The sequence below is a fragment of the Leptidea sinapis genome, chromosome 19, assembly GCF_905404315.1.
Source record: "Leptidea sinapis chromosome 19, ilLepSina1.1, whole genome shotgun sequence".
Taxonomy (NCBI): Eukaryota; Metazoa; Arthropoda; class Insecta; order Lepidoptera; family Pieridae; genus Leptidea; species Leptidea sinapis.
In genome coordinates, this window is record NC_066283.1 from 554569 (window position 1) to 570288 (window position 15720).

General features: G+C 33.3%; 1 protein-coding gene across 1 annotated transcript in view; it reads left to right on the plus strand.

Annotated features, from left to right (window-relative positions):
* Positions 1–1090: 1090 nt before the first annotated feature.
* LOC126969680 (protein serrate-like) overlaps positions 1091–15720 on the plus strand; it is a 37836-nt gene continuing 23206 nt past the window's right edge. Inside the window, exon 1 of the mRNA XM_050815227.1 lies at positions 1091–1370. Coding sequence (XP_050671184.1) covers positions 1311–1370 — 60 coding nt within the window. The 5' untranslated portion in view covers positions 1091–1310. The remainder of the gene's footprint in view (positions 1371–15720) is intronic.

Consider the following 15720-nt stretch of genomic DNA (forward strand, 5'->3'; position numbering starts at 1 on the left):
TATATCTTAAATAGATATATATAAATATATATATAGATATTTTTTTGACGCACTTTTTACATAAATTATCTCGGCTCAAACTAGGCATACTCTGTACTATGGGTACAAGACAACGATATTTTTAATTTTTAGTTAATTAAATTAGAAATAAAATAAAAATAAAAGAACGGAGTATACAAATTGGCTCTTACAGGCGCTGGTGTTGCAATCTGGAACTGTTGCTGACCCACGTCAAAGTCTGTCCGTAACTTGAGAACCTGGTAGGTGAATGAAAAAGAGAACAAAAGCTAACTATTATTATTATTATAGTACCTATTATTCGTCACCATTATTCATTCTTGTAATGAGTACGTTACTTCACTTTCGATAGACGCAAGAGAATCATCAGCAAATTAAATATTATGACAATATATTGTATCGTTGATGGTTGATGTAAATAAGAAACATGACGGACTGAGAATAGAGCCTTGTGGACACTCCCTATTGTTTATATAACGAAATTCCGACATTATTTTTATGTATATTATGATGCAGTTTATTATATTATATACACATCTTATATTATTAATAAAAAGAAACTTTTTAAAACGTTTTGCTCTCCACGTATTTTAACAGGAAGAGCGTTGGTAGAGTAAGGGTTAATATGTAGAGTCAATTACAATGAACAGTACTAAAAATTTATGTAGCACATGGAGCTGAAGGTATACTTCGGAATCGGAACGGGGCCTGTGGCTCTGTGGCCTGTGGCCCTGTGGCCAGTCGCCCTGTGGCTCGTGATCAGCGGCGTAGCTCAGCCACGTTTGGCTCTACTATAAGTCTCATACCTGGTAAGTAATAAAAGTATTATCAAATTCTGGGTGTTAGGGAGTCACCTCAGGCTCAGAGGCTGCGCGCGTGTGTACGATGGGCGACATCCATAGGCCGCGGCTCTACCGAGAGCTGGCCGGGGAAGTGGATGATCTGATTTGTGTGCAACACACCACCCTACCACATGACCCTACCGCCACGATCCGGAGGTACAGGGGTGCCGTGTGCGGAGTACGGGGGGCGGGGCCCGGCCGGCGCGGGGCCCGCTCGCTCAGTCTCGCAGCGACGGTCGGCGCGAGCGCACCCCGCGCACAGCCTCCGAGTGTACAGTGCGGAACGAGTGACGAGTGACGAGCACTACCGCAGTGAACAGTGCGCACCCCGTGTCCACAAGCTCAACCATAGCAGCGACAGTGAGCGCGGCGCCGTCGCAGCTGCTGGCAGGCGCGGCGAGCGGGCCCGTGCGGAGCGGGGCATGCGGGCCCCGCCACGCCGCACGCCCCATGGGGCCCCGCGCCGCAGTCGCCCTGGCGCTGGCACTCGCCTGCTGCTGTCTGCTGCACGTACGTACGGGCCCCGGTGTGAGCACACTATCGACAGTCGTTGCGGTGGTCTGGCAGATATTAGCCGTCCCCCTGTTTTCACTTGAGATCAAGTTATATTGTATATCTCGTTCGCTCGGCCCGCCGTCCATACAGGATATGATAGCCGGCAGCCGGAAGCGGGAACGATGTCGCGATATTTAATAAGTACAAAAACAAAATGATATTAGCTGGACCCGCAGCCCGGCTGGTGTTAGCTGGTGCCGTTGCGAGGCGTGTCCGGTGCGTGTCACTACACTGGCCGCGTAGGTCCCTGAGTCACTTTGTTGACGGTGCATGAACGAAGTAGCGCAGCGGTCGCATTCATTGACCGCTTGATATCTTTAATTGACGTGGAGTCCTCGGCGACACGACCTGACATAGACCCGTCTCTAGACCTCATCCTCCGTATACGATGTGAAAAGTTTAAAATATGAACTCATCAGCAGAAAATAATCTCTATTTAATATTAATAATATTCAATTATTTAATATTAATCAATAACATAAAAATATCTCGAAATATACTAAGATATGGTGGCATAAGTGGTTTTGTAATTGTGAAATGTATTTCACTTCGCTATCCTACCTACCACCGATAAATTAGTTTTGGTCTTACAATGGATTGTACACAGTTAAACAATTTAAGAATATTTAAAGTTCTAAATCTGTGAAGAACAATCTACAAAGATCATAATTGAAAAGATACACATTACTGATTCAATAAGTGAACTGACATTGATTTTACATAGTTTCGAATGATGCGATTTCAACAATGAACAGACAAACGAATGCCATTACTTTCGAGTAGAGTGCGCAATCTCACAAGATGACGATGGTGGTGGTAGGTTGGTCTTCCGGTGAAATTAACGGTTGATGTTTAATAATTTAAATTTAATTCAATATGAATGTGTGATTCTGACATTGTTAACTAATTACTACACACAGCTCAATTCGCAAGCTGTTCTCTCGTACTAACTCATTAAACACATTAAAGCGAACAATTGCTTAAAACGTAGTGGATTTCAGCTATCTCTTTTTTTACAAGATTATAGCCGTCATCTGTCAATCTGTCAATGACTGCACGTTTCATACAATTGAGTGAATCATTTTATTTAGAGAGTTTCGCTAGGCTGGTACTTACAAATACTGACTATTTGTTGTGACGTCATACAACATCTCTTATTAGTATGTATATGAGAGCCTCAAAGAAACGTGAAAAAGTCTACAGAAGTTGCCTTAACACGGGTAACAACTAATTAACGAAGTTTGAATTACATATAGTTTGATTACAATAACAGCTTTGGACAACCAGTCAGGGTCATTATATTTGACTAAAAAGTTACTTTTTATTATCATTTCTATGGTTTGCAAACATTTCTCCATTTATATGATGATATTATAAACATATCTCTAGCAATTATATTTTTCGGTGATGATAACCCTATTCGGTAGTATTATAGGGATAATATTACACCTATTTAAAAGTATTTCAATTTCAAAACCAGCCTTGTTGATATTATAATGAAATAGCGGCAACAGCGTCACACTCGACTTCCATCTGTTTTTGTTTTTTTATTTTTTTTTATAGTTTCATTATTCGCGGCTCAGCTGCGAAAAAGCCAAAAGAAACTCAGAAATCAAATTATTTTTGAGTTAACATATAACAGAGAGACTCAATAAAATATATTAATAACCAGAATCGATATACCTAATTGATTAAGATAAATAATAAGCCAATGAAGCAGCCTTACCATTGACGAAATCTTTTAAAATGACGCACTAGGTCTTGTAATTCAATTTACTTTTAGCATAAAGATTAATTCTATTAATTAAGAAATTTTAACGAATATCATTTATCACAGTATCTTAAAAACCTATACGTATCGTATGTATACATACCTACCTACAAATGAATTACCTACTTATTTTATGAAGCCTTCTTTTCAGCACTTCAATTTTATTATTTAAATTATATTATGAGGATCCCTTTTTTATATATAGATACATACAAATTATTTTCAAATATATTTTTAGAGTGAACAGTCATTATTTTCATCAATACATATAAATAAAATTGGAGTGTCTGTTGTAATATTTAAATAACCTTTTTTACTACATGTATATATAGACGAAAATAATGTATTTTACAATTTTTGTATGTCTTCTGTTCTTCCGGCTAATCTCTGAAATGGCTGGCAGATAGCTGATGTAATAAGGAGTAACTTAGGCGAAGTTTAGAAACATAAAGTAATGTTGGAATGTCCAAGAAACGGTCTAACTCTAAAAATAATTTATATGGCATAACAATACAATAAATCAAATCAAAATATTTTTATTGCATGTGACATTATTACAAAAGAGTGGTACTTTAGATAAGTACACAATATGTGACACCCTGCAAGGGCACAACAATGTTTTATTAAGTTTTAAACAAAATAACACTTAGTAGTAAGAATACAGATAATACAACTAATAACTATTTATGTCTATATTATCTAAGGATAAGTATAATAACTTATTCTCACACTTGGTATATTAAAACAAACAGATAAATTATAAAATCATTTTTTAACTAAATGTTTTAAGGTCTCTTTTAAATAAGGAAGGCATCTCTTTATTTTTAACTAGCCGTTCCCGCCCACTTCGCTGGGCGAATTTTAAAAGGAAATAAATTAATGAATTAGAATTCGAAAAATAAAAAGCCATCTAGGAGAAATTACGCATCGAATGGTGGTAGTTTTATGCCGATACGATCAATGGTTTAGGCTTGAAACAGCCTCAAACAAAGACCATTTTCATTCTATATAAAATTCGCCCGCTTCACTGGGCGAATTTTAAAAGGAAAAAACGTTGGAATTAGAAAAATAAGCAGTCATTAACCATATAGGATAAATTTCACACCGAATGGTGGTAGTTTCATGTTGATACGACAGTGGTGTAGGCGTGAAAGAGCCTCAAAAAAGACCATTTTCATTACATATATAAATAATAGAAATTTCATTTGGGATGTGATTATAAAATTTTATTGCCATGTGTTGAGGGCTCTATGATAATAGGACATGCTTGTTTATGATATGTTTAATTTATTTAAATTTCTATAATTTCGTATGTTATATGGTAGGGTTGTGTTTAAGTCCGAATGTCTTTTAACAAATTTACATGCTTCTAGGATATAAATTGAAGTAAGAGTTAGAATTTCGTGCTTAATAAGATATGGTCAACATGAAATCATCTGCCGAATATTTACTTAAATTCTGATACATTCTCTCTGTTGGATGAAAATATATTTTATTTCAATATAGTTTACCCATATTAATATTCCATACGATAATCTAGAGTGTGCATATGCATAATGAGCAGCAAGGGCTGTTTTGATATCTATTAAGTGTTTTAGTTGGTAAAGAGCATAAGTAAAAGAAGACATTTTGCTTTATAATTTCTGTAGATATGGCTTCCACGTTCCAAGTTGTGTAAGAATAATATAAATTTAATGGGGTTTTATGTTAATGTTTAAAATGAATAATTTTAGTTTTATTAATATTATGTTCAAGACTATTATTATTTAGCCAACAAAAGATTTTGTCAATTATATTATTTATTTTTCTTTTCAAGTGCAATCATCGTCTATTAAGCTTGGAAGATCATTTATATATTTTTCTATCTTACCGGGCAAACATTGTTTTGCCACATAATTTATGTTTAGGGTTCGACGGCGTTTTCTCCGACGTATTCTACAAATACAACTACTTACTATGAAAAAGTATATTATTTTTTTGGGTTAATAATATATGGTATATATATGACACTCACAAAACTTCTATTGGTAACAGAATTTTCAAAATCGGCTTAGTAGATCCAGAGATAAAGGCCGGCAATGCTCTTATGATTCCTCTGGTGTTGTAAGAGAATGTGGGCTGCGGTGATAACGTGAGCTTTATTAGATCTTATGTGGGCTTAATATCTATATCTTTCTAGTCTCGAAATTAGTATTTTCTATTTCCACATAATATTGGAAACGATTATTAAGGTAGGAATTGAACCAGTTGTTGACAATTCCTCGAATTTCTGAGAGAAATATTTTCTCTAAAAATATATCTTAAGAGACTATCGTAGGATATTTTTTATTATTAATTGAATCGAATATTTTTTGTATGTACTTGTATATCGCTAATGTAGTGGAATGATTTTTCCTGAAACCATTTTGGTTTTCGTTAGGGCTATTATATTTTCCAGAAAACTACTTAGGCGTATTGTCATTGTAGTTTCAAATGTCTTCGCTGATGTTGGTATTTAGTAGGGCAATAGGTCGGTAATTGTTTACGTCTGATGAGTTTCCTTTCTTATATACCGGTTTTATTATGGATATCTTTAGATATCTAGGATAATCCTGACAGATTGATTGACTTATAAGTTAGTGTACGGTTAGGTTAAAATATCAGCACATTTTTTGATTAGGGGGATTTTTAATTATTCCGAAAGAGCTTTTATTTTAAAGATTTTTATTATTGTCAAGATGTCTTTGGGTCCAATCGAATTTTAATTATATTATTTGCATTTATAGTTATATTGTCGTTGTTTGCTTTAGGGCTTGTTGAGATCGATAAATAGAAACTATTGCATGTATTAGTAGTTGACAACATTCTAGCAGCTCAGGATGTGGGTAAAGTAACCATTTTAGTATTGCTTGATTATTCTCGTGCTTTTGACACCTTAAATTTAACTCTATTACTATCAAAATTAGCCTACTATGGACTCAGTGAAAATGCTATACAATGGTTTCATAGTTACCTCAGTCATAGAACTCAGAAAGTTGTAACCACAGAAGAAGATGGTAAAGTTCGCTATTCAGACTGTAGTAACATGAAAAGAGGAGTTCCACAGGGTTCTATATTAGGCCCTCTTTTATTTATTTTGTATAGTGCGGACATATTGCAAAATATAAAGCACTGTAAGTATCAAATGTATGCAGATGACATTCAACTATATTTATCTTTCAATCCTCACGACATAGTTGATGCAATCAATTTAATTAATTCAGATTTAAACGAAATTTACAAATGGTCAGAGAAAAACTCATTAATTCTCAACCCAGCTAAAACAAAATATATGATTTTCGGTACACAGAATGGTTTAAATACAATTGAGCGATACAATCTTGATATAAAAATTAATAATTATAAAATTGAACGTGTGCATGAAGCAAAAAATTTAGGACTGATAATGGATGAAAGTCTGCGATTCGAGAAATATATAAACTTGACAATTTCAAATTGTTTTTATCGTCTTAAAGTCTTATATAAATTTAAGACAATACTTAAATTTAGAAACACGCATCCGTCTGTGTGATGCTCTCGTCCTTTCTAAATTTAATTATATGGACACCGTTTATGGCCCACGACTACTTAGTAAAACTAAAAATGCCATACAGCGAGTGCAAAATGCGTGCGCTAGATTTTGCTGGAATATTCCTCCCCGTAGTCACGTTACACCATATCTCAAAGAGGCAAAAGTACTCAAGATGGACGGAAGAAGGCATTTACATCTTGCTGTGTTACTCTTTGGCATAATTGCTTGGAAAACACCAGCATACTTACATCAAAAGCTAGAATGGCTTGGACAGCATAAAGCTTTGAATATGGATACGAGGTCAGCTTTTCGGATATTAGCTATTCCAAGCCACCGAACTGCTGCGTTTCGGGGAAGTTTTAGATATCAAGCCACCAAGTGCTGGAATGATTTGCCACCTCCACTTCAACTTAGTAATACCATTCAAAATTTCAAAATAAAAACTAAAAATTACCTACTTAATGATATTTATAAACCTGTTTAACTGATTGTACCTCTTTTAAATTTAATATTGTAATATTAACATTTATACTAACCATAACATATATTAAAACTTATTTATTATGAATAACCTCATTTTTTATGATTTTTCCGTCGTTAGAAGATCTACATGATCTTCTTTTAACGTTAATATATTATTATATTAATATATTTTTTTAAGAGTTAAATTAAAAAATTAGATCTATACTGCATTTATTTATTTATATTCATAATTATAATTTAAAAATTACTAGTCGCTGCTACTCCCAGACTCAATAATGTTGGGGCTACTGAAAACCAGTGCTACATTGGCACCACGCTATTGCAGCTTTTTACTGAGTTAGCTCCATTTGGTGACATTCACTGCCGCACAGTACCTTTTTAGTTTTAAGCTATAAATTGTATTATTTAATTTGTTTTATTTGTTAGTTCTAAGAAATTATTACTTATTTTGGTTTGTATCATTTTAATAATTGTGTGGTGGTGGTTTTTGTTATCAATAAATTTTTATTCTATTCTATTCTATTCTATTCTATTAGCAATGATTTTCGGATCAACTATAATATTATTCTCTGAAGCTTTAAGACATGTATTGTGCTATATCTTATATTATTTTTATTTGTATAATTGTGTATTATTTTCTACATGGATCGTTTTTTATTTTTGGTTTAGCTGAATTTACGGATATTTATAATTTTCTTAGATTTATTTATATAAATTTTTTAAATTTTGCAATGTCTATTATATAAATTAATAAGTACTTTATTTTTGGTTTGTGATACAAGGTGTTGTAATAATCTTTTGTTTTGATATGATTTTTTGAATCCTTGTGTTAAATAAGGCTCATTTATTATATTAATAATTACCTATATATACAACGTGTTACAAAATACGTAAAAAATAAAATTAATTATCAAAGCCAAAAATTTTGTGAACCCTGGTAAGCTGTCATGTCAGGGACTTAGAAGATTATTAAACAGAAAGGCCTACGAACCTATTTTTACCTAATAATTATCTACTTTAATAGTTTTTCTATTTTTCATTCATAAATATTAGTAGAAATGTAGTTCCATTCGTAATGCGTAGTTTACTCTTTAATTTACTGAAATACGGTTTGCACATGAGTGAAAATAATATTTTTTTGGGGTATGTTCTAAAATATTGTGAATGGACTCGTTCTAAGGCCCCATTTAACCTCCTGTAGGCTTTACGGGTAGTTTTGTAACAGCCTGTATAATGACTTCAAATAATAATAATAATAAGCATAATAAACTATAAAACATTGTCATTAAAAGTAAAAATAATAACTTTCTCTGTAATAAGTACTTATAACATAATTAGAAAAAAGAAATAGACATTTTAAATTTCATTTTCAACTTACGTTTTTAAAGTATTTTTGCTTGACTGAACTTGGTGTTTTATTCAAATATTTTATTATACAGAGGCATCCCTCTCACAGCCCTAGAAAGCCGTAATGCGATATTCTTTTTTTCTTCTCGTCCGCATGCTGTGTGTCCGCATGTGAGGCTGCTAACGACTTTCGACGAAGGTGATAGAAAATGTAGGAGAGTACTCATTGAGATCTGTCAATGAAACAGACTGTACCCAATTTGTTGTACATTTGCTATCGCATCTTAAGTGTTTGAACACAAACCTTGTGGTTGTAGTCTTGTTCATGTGGTCTACAACACTGGAGTGCTCTGGCTTGTGTATACAGAAAGTTTGTTATTGGTCAACAATTACTCTTTGGTTTTATTTTGATAAAGTGTTGTGTGTCTTCTACCAAATTTATCACGGGAAGTGTTCCGAAGAGTCCCCATAAATGGATGTGTGCCATTCAACCACAGCGTGGTTTTCAAGGAACTTTCTTCCACGTACTACCTAGCTGTGGAATGAGCTTCGATGTGAGTTGTTTCTGGGATGATGCGACATAGGCACCTTCAAATCTAGTGCGTATACCTTTCTAAAAGGCTGGCAGTGCTCCTGTAATTTCTCTGAAGGGGTGATCACTTCACATCAAGAAAGCTCGTTTGTCTGCCTCTTCCATGAGAAAAAGTGGAGTTTCCTTTTCTGAATTTGTTTAAATAAGCAAAAGAGTACAAGAAGATTATTTATAAGCATTTCTAAAGTCTTAAATAAAGTAGGAAGAACTGAAATAAGTAGATTATTTTGCACATTGTCTTTATCTCTGCTCAAAGGCAAAGTCAAATAATCTTAATTCAATTAGGTTTCAAATAAGCGCTTTTGAATCTTCACAATAAATATTTCTATTTAATTACTGAATCTACCATATGTTCGGAAAAGTAGAGCTCGTAAGAAAAAAATACAAAAAACTCAGAGGCCTCTTATCAATCAAAAGAGACTTGCTGTAAATTGTAATATACAAAACAAATTACTTGTAAGAGCATCCATGAATTTGATTCAGAGTTCAAAGTTAAGAGCGTATTAAATAATAAATATTTCATAGTCAGTAATAAAGAACAAATTGTATAAATAAATAAATTATAGTATATTGGATGCATTAACCTTCATAGCTTGAATATATTGTTTGTGTAAACATGCTTTGTTTTTTACTCGTGGTGCGTATCCTAGCCCGGCTGAAGAATCTATTTTCCATACTTCTTTATCCTCTATATTTTCTTAAATCGTATAGTAGTCTTATTGGATAAGGCGATTGTTTATAATTGTTTTGATTTTAGCAGGAGTTAGAGATGTAACATACAAATGAGTTTTGTATTTTACCAAGTTTTGGAATAGGTATTTTATTCTTATATCTTGTATTGATATCTTTATTTTGAATGTATACTTTCCTTCCATTATAAATCATTCTTAAATAAATGAATTGGCATGCTATTGTAAGAATTCATATGTGCTTAAAGTGATCGCTGTTATGTGATTATTTTTGATAGGTGCAATCATTTATATAATGAATTTCCGAGCCATGGATGTTTATATGTATTTATGTATGTTTAAGTAACCATATTGTTTAAATATGTCGTTGTCTTGTACCCATAGTACAGGCTATGCCTAGTTTGGAGCAAGATAATTTGTGTAAAAGTGTGTTGTGTAAAATATTATTATATTATTATTTCTAAGGGATCCTATAGAATTCGATTACAATTGGTCCTTATTGTCCATTTTGTGCTCATAAATAATTGTTCTTGTGGAAACGAGAGAATGCTAATTACAAACGTGGGGATAAGTCTTTATTGGTATTGAAAGGATCCTGTTGTTTAATAATTCTGACAATTGCTAACCTGCCACTTAATATTATTGTTTAACTTTTCTTTCTTTCCTTCTTTTTGATACTTATCCTTTTTATGGAAGAGCCAGAAACTGTTTGTAATCTGTCTTCCGTACGAGGACAATGTCATGTGTCCTGTAGTTTCTTATTCCGAGCACCTGATTCCTTCAGTCAGTGTGTTTGATTTTTCCTTCGGACCTTTTTCAAGAAAATAATTACCATCACTTCTCATACCATGATAAGGTTAATGAAGTAATAGAGGAATGTGTTCCGAAATATTTTAACAATAATAAATCAAAATTTCCTCCATGGATGTCGAAGTCCTTGATTGTCCGAGAGAAACATAAAATTCGTAGAAAATATCAAAAATATAAAAACCCACGTGATTTTTTAGAATATCAAACAATTAGATCTCACTGCCAAAAACTGTACCAAAAATGTTTTGAAGAGTACAGAACAAAAATAGAAACCAATATATGTAAAAACCCAATTTCATTTTGGAATGACATAAAACACAAACGTAAAATGAACTCGACAATACCATCCAATATGATTCTAGTGGATTCATCTGCATCAGGGGGTGAGGAAATTGCAAACCTTTTTGCAACTCATTTTAAATCTGTTTTTTCTGAACCTGCTCTTAAATATACGCTTGATTATATACCATCTTGCAGCAACACCTTAAGCAATTTACATTTCTATGAAACAGACATACTTAAGGCAATAAGAAGTCTTGACTCTACTAAAGGATCCGGTCCAGATACTAACTACCACCACTATTTATTAAACGTTGCGCTACATCGTTGATACTCCCATTATTGATGATTTTCAACAAATCTTTATCCAAAGGGGTTTTCCCGGAACAATGGAAGAGTGCACGAATTATCCCAATATACAAAAAAGTTTCGAGGAATGATATCATTAATTATCGACCAATTTCTATTCAAAGCTGCTGCTCCAAATTATTCGAATAGCTTGTTGTTCCGCATCTTACTAGTCAGGTTAGTCAATCTATTACATCGGATCAACATGGCTTCACAAAAGGTCGCTCAATTCATACCAATATGATACACTTTATATCTGATCTTTCCAGGCATGTGGACCACGGTGAACAAATCGACGTCATATATACAGATTTTTCTAACGCGTTTGATAAAGTGAACCATCAAGTCCTAATAAAAAAACTTGCCAGTTACGGATTCCATGGAGCTCTTTTAAATTGGTTTGAATCATATCTTAATCAGAGGCCTCAAGTAGTTTCAGTAAATGGATATGACTCGAATACTATTATTGCTACGTCAGGTGTTCCACGAGGATCGCATCTTGGACCGATTTTATTCACTATATTTATTAATGACATAACTAATCATATCCATTACAGTCAAGCTTCCCTGTTTGCCGGTGACCTAAAGATATATAGAGTAATTAGTAATAATAGTGATTGTAATTTAATTCAGTCTGACCTTAATAACATACAGTTATGTTGTTATAATAATAATATGGTCTTAAACACAAAAAAATGTCATGTGATGAGGTTCACCAAGAAAACCATTCCTAATGTATATATTTATTACATAAATAACTCTGAGCTCGAGGAGGTGTTTGAAACAAAGGACCTCGGAATTATCGTGGATTCAAAATTAAACTTTAAGGCACACATAGATTCTATAGTTTTAAAAGGTGCACAAATGCTGGCTTTTGTAAAGCGAAACACGAAAGACTTCAGACTAATCAATACTAAAATCACTTTATATAATACTCTAGTTAAAAGTATTTTAGAATATGCTTGCATAGCAGACTATGGGCTCCAGAGAGCCCAAGCTATAACATTCACTCGCAAAGACTGGAAACCATACAAAGGAGATTTACTCAATATATAGCATACAGTGCTCAGGGTATATCCCACAGAAGCTCTTATAGTGACAGAAGTAAATTTTTTAAGTTGAACACCCTTTATGACCGACGTAAGAATTTAGGTTTGGTTTTCTTATATAAATTAATAAATGGTATTATTTATTGTCCTAAATTATTAGAAGCTGTTAAAATATACGTCCCTCACAACATGCCTCGTAAAGGTAATTCGTGTATTTTTGATATACCATGCTATCGAACAAACTTAGGCTCATTTTCACCAGTACCACGACTGTTTAGGCAGTACAATGAAATCAATAAAGAAACAGTGAACATAGACATATTTTCCAATAGTCTACAAGAATTTAAAAGTAATCTTCGGAAACTTAACAATAAATAAAAAACACTCGGTATTTATAGAAATAAATAAATAAATAAATATCTTTTTTCCTTTTATATGTAATAATTAAACTTATGTAACTTAAAGTCTATAATCAACTTTAAATTGTTATTAAATTTTATTTTAAATTATATTGGTAATTAGTTAATAGTAAGTAATAATAAGTAAGTAATAATAAGTATGTAATAATTAATAATAGTCACAGCAGCTACTGTGAATGTTGTGTACATCTATTATTGGTACTCGCATCAGTAATGTAATTTCCTAGATAGTGTTATATGTAATTGTTATATGTGTTGATGTACCTTTTAATAAATAAATAAATACCTGTACTTTGTGAGTTTTCAAGTAATTCTCTTTATTTTCTTCTGAGATTGCTGCTTTTTTTTATATTCAAACTCGAAAACATTTTTGTTAATATAATTTTGAAACCTCTTATTGATATTTATAATCGACTATCCTGCCTTAAAGTCATGCCTTTTTTGCCGACCAAGAGCCACTACTATTTTTTAATGTGATCGCATCACAATTAAATGTACATATTCACTGTGCTCCGTCTTTCAAAGGCAATTTTTTTTCTTATTACTTAATTCAACTTTATCTGCCCATTAAGAAAATATAAAAATATTCGAAAATTCGGGAAGTTATTGGTTTACCCCTTTTTATGAAAATCGAGTTTACATCAGATCTCGACGTTTTACGTCTTTGCGGTTGATGCCGTTCCAAGAGGAAAAACTTAGATTATGAATACAATTAGAACCGGTAGATTTTAAGAAATCTAAAAATAACAACATTTTTTTTTTCATGTGGTTTTTTGGAATTACTTTTAATCTGCTTTACCGATAGACTCCAAGCCTGTCAAATTCGGTTGATTCGTACGTGAACCATCATGGTGACGAAAGAAAACCGACAAAGTGTTTTTTCGGAATTACTTCGAAATTCCGAGTTCAATCAATTGAAACTCAAAGATTCTTAATGACGCTCAAAAACTGTGTCATTGCCACGTGAAAATCGGTTCATTGAAAAGTTTGAAACACGTACCGTCCAAAAGTTTAGGACACAAAGTACCGTTTGTACCGTAAAAATTGTGTTTTATTAAACTTTTACCAGACTTTATGACTAACCTTTGAGGCCGAAGAGCTCAAAATAACACAAATTATATTTTTGAGCTTGAAGAGCTCAAAATCGCCATTAGTACAAATTGAAGCGTTTAGGTATGGAATTAGCGGCAAGTTGCAGGGAACTTTAGGGTCAAACGTTTTCCTAATTATATATATATTATATAACCAACAAAAAATATTATTGAGCTGTAATCTTGTAGAGGTTTTTGACGAAGTTTGTTTGAGGGAGGATTATAATTGAATGTCTGTTTAATTTACTCTGTTCCTCTTAATTTTCTAACGTATTTCCCGTTTTCTTCTGAGATTTATATTATATATAATAATATTAATATATACAACCCAAGTAGTATATATATTAATACCTCGATTTGGAACCAGATGAGACCCCGCAGGACCGTCTGCAGGCCAGACACGTCTGTGTCATTATGATCACATTTTAAGTCTGTTGAGGCTCGCCTTGGAAGCGAAGCGACGTTTAAATAATTAGTTATTAATTGGGGATTATAGCGTGCATACAATGTTGAAACCTGTTCAAGTAATAATGTATGCGAGATCGAGCAGGTCAGGCGAGCGCCCATGTTCCCGGCACGGCGATCGCCGCCAGTCAATGACCCACTGACTATCACTTACATATTACAAGCTCGTGCTTTGTGCTCGTCACTGTGATTCCACCTGGAGGTCTATAACCAAATTCGAAAGCCGAAGTTTCGGTCCGAAACGAGTGCCTACCAGTGGGAGGCTCCTTTGCACAGGATGCCGGCTAGATTATGGGTACCACAACGGCGCCTATTTCTGCCGTGAAGCAGTAATGTGTAACCATTACTGTGTTTCGGTCTGAAGGGCGCCGTAGCTTCGGAAATTACTGGGCAAATGAGACTTAACATCTTATGTCTCAAGGTGACGAGCGCAGTTGTAATTCGGCTCAGAATTTTTGGGGTTTTTCAAGAATCCTCAGCGGTAATGCATTGAACGTCCTGCTCGTTTAATCCCTTATTTTCATTAAAAAAAACAAAAACGAAAGAACGACGAATTTCGAATTAGGCCCTATTACCAAAGTACTTCGAATCCGAATATATATTTCTATGGGGTAACGCTGCCGATATTAATAAAATATTTGTGCTGCAGAAGAGGGCTATTCGCGCTATTTATAACCTTGGTCCTAAAGAATCACTGAGAGCAAAATTTAAAGAAATTAACATCTTGACTGTTGCTTTTCAATATATTCTTGATAATGTGATGTATGTTCATGGGCACATAAGTAAATTTGCTAGAAACTGTCATAACCATAATGTTAACACCAGGAACAGTCATAAATTTATAATGCCTACTACTCGGCTAAATCGAGTTAGTAAGTCTTTTGTGGGGCGATGTATATGCTTTTACAACAAGATCCCAGAAAATATTCAAAACAAAATATTACGTTATTCAAAAAAATTGTTAAAAAACGTTTGTGTGGCAAAGTTTACTATAACACAAATGACTTTGTCAATGATACCACAATGATAAACGTTAGGACGTATTTTCCTAACACTGATATTATGAACATCCTATATTTTTTTTTCCGTGAAAGCTATTTTGGCAGTAATGAGTGAAACAAATAATTATAATATTTAAATATTTATCGTATCCTCTATCTAATAAACAAAGCTCAGAATTTAATAAATTTATAAATCTGAAAAGAAAATATTTATATCAAGTAGTGATGCGTATACACGCATTTACGTACATCCCCACTAGCTACACAAGTATATAATAAAAATATATATAAAAAATGCATGAGTAATTTAATATTATATAGATAAAATATATCCATTATGATACCCATCCTCACTACAGTCGATGTATTTAATTTAGTTTTTGCTCTTGCAATAATAGCTTTTTGTAGTTA